The sequence below is a fragment of the Caenorhabditis remanei genome, chromosome III (genome assembly GCF_010183535.1).
Source record: "Caenorhabditis remanei strain PX506 chromosome III, whole genome shotgun sequence".
Lineage (NCBI taxonomy): Eukaryota > Metazoa > Nematoda > Chromadorea > Rhabditida > Rhabditidae > Caenorhabditis > Caenorhabditis remanei.
This window is the reverse complement of record NC_071330.1, coordinates 17112228-17116423: the sequence shown is the minus strand read 5'-3', so window position 1 is coordinate 17116423 and position 4196 is coordinate 17112228. Positions and strand designations below refer to the sequence as shown.

The window sequence follows — 4196 nt, the reverse complement described above, 5'->3', positions numbered from 1 at the left end:
TCTAGATTCCTCTATTTTTTCTGAATCCGATGAAATCAAAAAATCTTTCACGTCGTCACTTTTTTGAAAACAGCCCGTAACGTTTTATGATTTCCGACTTCCGACTTCCGTTCTCGGATATTTACATCCGTCATTCCATAATTGTGAAATTTAGAAAAAGTACATAAAGTACAAAAATAATTTTCAATACCTCAAAACGGTCAGTTCTGTCATTTAATGCTTCACCGGTCAGATTTTGACACCTGCTTATTAAAAAATGGACGAGCTTGAAATTTCCACAAAATTTATGTTTAATAAAGCTTGTTTGATCTAAAAATCGACGGAAAGATTTCCTTTACAAAAGTTTGGACGGTTTCAGTCCACTTCTGTCAGCTGTTCGTATCATTTTGTCGAATTGAAAAATTACAATTTTGACCCAATTAAAATTTACTCGTATGGCTCCAACTTCTCAAATTTTTGATACCCCTCCCTAGGTTTTTTGACTATGATATGGTACGACGGGCCGGACGGCCATTTGTTGACCATTTTCGCGTTTTTGATACATTTTCCCAGCCCGCGATGTATAGTGACTCACGCGGCTTGACACATCGAATGAAATGGAAAGGTGATTCAACTCTATGTCAGATGTTTTGTCTTTGATTCACTTTCCCCCGTTGTTTTGTTTCTATTCTGTAGTATACATAGTCATGTAAAGAATCATTTCCATCCTGTGCGAAATGAAGTTTCTTATTTTCGTTGCGCTGGTCAGCTGTGTCGCCCCAGCATATTACGAGGTAAGGCAAAATGCTGTTAATTTTTAAAATTTTTAATTCAATTACAGTGCGATTGGGTGCCAACTATCGGTTGTGGCGGAAGCATTCATGTGTGCGAGTTGCGTTCCACTGTAGGATTTGGGGTATTCGACCGCGAAGAGGCTGAAGGCCTAGTCATTTATCACAAGGTGAGTCTGTGATGCCATTAAGAAAAAAACAAAACTTTAAAAAAATTTAGAATATTAACAAACTGTTGGGAACACCCATACGCAGAGTTGGAGATTTTGGCAAAAAATGTTCCTACAATTTGCATACTGGTCCGTTCGTGCAAGGAAAAAACTTCTGCTGCGAATTATTCATTTGAGGATAAATGTTTTTACTTGTCAAACATAAAAAAAATAAAGATCCTGTTCATTTATTTATTTACTTCAATACCTAAGTGGGTCGCCCCAGCATATTATGAAGTAAGGCAAATTCTGTTTATCTTTTAAAAATTTTAATTCAATTACAGTGCGATTGGGTTCCAACTCTCGGTTGTGGCGGAACCATTCGTGTGTGCGAGTTGCGAGCAACTTTAGGATGGGGGGCACTCAATCGCAAAGAAGCTGGAATTACAGTCCAAAATCTGCAGGTGAGTAGACTTTTGATGTCTGTGATGTCATTAAGAGGCGTTGTCTGTAAGACTCTTGGCACAGTTGCAAAAAGTTGTTTCAATCCAAACTATTTTCACAGCATATAACCCTATGGGAGTGATTCACAAAAAATATGTCACCAGTCCCCTATGACGTCAACGGCAGACAATTAGCCGCTGGGTCCATCATTTCAAAAATAATGATTTTTCTTTGGCCGAAGAAACACGTTCTGGAAGACCTGTGGAGTTCGACATTGACAAGTTACGGGAGGTAGTGGAAAGTGACCCACTTCAATCCATTGGTGAACTGGAAACAGTAATGGGCTCTACTCACTCTACGGTAGAAAGATGACTGGGAGCTCTTGGCAAGTTGAAAAAAGGGAAGATGGATACCACACAAATTGTCTAACTTTGACGCGCCAAGTGGACATGTCACTGCAACTTCTAACCCTCCATCCTAATTTCAACTGGCTGGATCATTTGGTTACGTCGGACGAGAAGTGGGTCTTATACGAAAACCACCACAGGAGAGCCCAGTGGGTTGATGCTGATAAACAGCAAGAGGATGTCGTCAAACAGGAGTTACACTCTAAGAAAATAGTGCTCTCTGTCTGGTGGTCTGTTCATGGAGTGCTTTATTGGGAACTGCTTCCCGAGGGGAAAAACTATCACCGCCGACTACTATTCTTCTCCATTACAAAAGGTGAGGTCGAAACTGAAAACCTCCCCCTCTACACCAGAGTTGAGCGGAATGCGGTTTGTGAAATGGCGGAAAGCGGAATGAACATTTTTTGGGCGGAAAGCGGAAGGCGGAAAGAGAAAAGTGGCGGAAAGCGGAAGGCGGAATTCCGCTCAACTCTGCTCTACACGGTCACAGAGTGCACTACCTCCATGAGAACGCAAGACCACACACCGCAAAGACGATCGAGTCTCTCCTGGATACATTCCACTGGACACTCCTTGCTTACCCTCCGTACAGCCCTGATCTCGCTCCTTCGGATTAACATCTGTTCAGCGACATGCATCGATCCCTCGAAGGCCAGGACTTCAAAAAAAGTCAGAGGTCGAGAAATGGCTGACTCGAAGCAGCCTGAGTTTTGGCGGAAAGGTATTGAATCTCTACCTACTAAATGGCAAACAGTCGTGGATAATGGTGCTCGCTATGTTTGATTTTTGTAATATTCTGGCGTTGAATAAATTTTATTTCAATAATGTTCGAAAACTTATGGGACAACCTAATAACATTGCATTTCAGAACAGATATTTACCAAGACACTCTTTCGACAGTAACAAGACACCAAAAACCTTACCTCACATTGCTTCAGATTTTTTACTTATTTTTTATACAGAAGTCTCAAGACATCGACTCCAAAAGTTGTGTCCGATCCGTCAGAACCTGCAAGAAATCTCAAATTTTGCAAATCCATCAAATGAGAACGACTGCCGTCATCCAATCTCCTCTCATTGCAACTGGAACACACATATAAGAAGAGTTTAGAGATATGAGACAAGAAAGTGAAAGAAAAAACGGAGAGAAAATCCCATCCCATTCTGAGCCAAAGGGGCGCCTATCTCTCTCTCTTTTTAAGAAGGAAGGAAAAGAAGCGTGGGGAAGTAGAAGAAGAAGTGCAAACATCTTCTTCTTCTGACGACATCCAAGTAGCATTGCACATCTTCTTTCTGTCTTTTTCTTTTTTCTTCATAGCCCCCCCTCGACTTTTTCGGAAGGGGGCCTCTGAGAGACAAACAACTCATCATCTTTACTTATGCTAGGCGTCTTTTTTTTCTTAGTTTTTGCTTTTTTTGTTGTATGATACAAAACACAAATGGTGCTAAATATAGATGGGTGGGCGGAGCTGCCAGGGTCTGCTTACACCAGCTATGTCAGTTTTAGGTCCCTAGCAGACGGAGGTGCTCACAGCTAAGCCGCTCCCCTGGCGTGCCTTTGGCGCGTTTTTGGGTTTTACGGATATCTTTCTGAAATTTGGAGTTTTGTCGGTTTCAAATAATTTTTGACACTTTTTTAGTCTTCTTGTTCTAAGTCGTTGCCCTTGAATACTTGAAGTTATCACAGTGTAACTGGTCTGGCGTGCCTTTGGCGCGTTTTACCGGATTTTACGGTTTTTTCGAGTTTTACGATTCGCAACGTTTTCAACCGTATTTTGACGGTTTTCGACATTTTTGCCGCTTTTTTGCTCTCAGCGTAACTGGTAACCTATCGAACGTTCACCCAGCGGGTCCTTGGCGTGCCTTTGGCGCGTTTTTCGGTATTTCTGAAAATCAAGGTTTTCAAGGTTTAGGACCGTATGTTTCGAGGTTTGCCGTTTTTTTACGGATTTCTCTTTGAAAATCGGAGTTTTGACGGTTTTCAACAATTTTAGACACTTTTTTCATCTTCTTTCTTCTAAGCTACTGGCGCGCCAGAGCTTTCAGTTTTAGCTAATTAAGACTTTCTGAGCCTGCCTACGTATTTTTTTATGTTTTTCACAAAAAACAAAAAAACATTGGAGAGACCAAAAAAAATCTGTACTAAAAACATTTTTTTGGACCCACCCGGAATCGTAGGTGAAGCAAGTGAGAAGCCGGAGAAAATCCGCTCTGTAGCACGATCTGTATAGGTCTGCTTACACCCAACTAAGCAGACCCGGATCATGTTAAGCAGACCCAAATCAATCTATTTTTATCTCTTGGACTCATAACTTCTTACTTCTTCACTGATATCCACCTCCCATCAATCACTTTTGATTTTTGTTGTTTTCTCTCTTCGCCTGCCGTTGTCTATCTTTCTCTCGGAGTAGTAACCGCAAATCGGC

General features: G+C 41.3%; 1 protein-coding gene across 1 annotated transcript; it reads left to right on the top strand.

The window, feature by feature from the left end:
- Positions 1 to 716: 716 nt before the first annotated feature.
- Positions 717 to 1491, top strand: GCK72_011775 (uncharacterized protein; the record flags this gene model as incomplete). Its single annotated transcript, XM_053728666.1, has 3 exons — positions 717 to 773; positions 821 to 940; positions 1264 to 1491. 3 exons carry the CDS (start codon positions 717 to 719, stop codon positions 1489 to 1491), a joined length of 405 nt encoding a protein of 134 aa, XP_053588243.1.
- Between the last annotated feature and the right edge of the window lie 2705 nt (positions 1492 to 4196).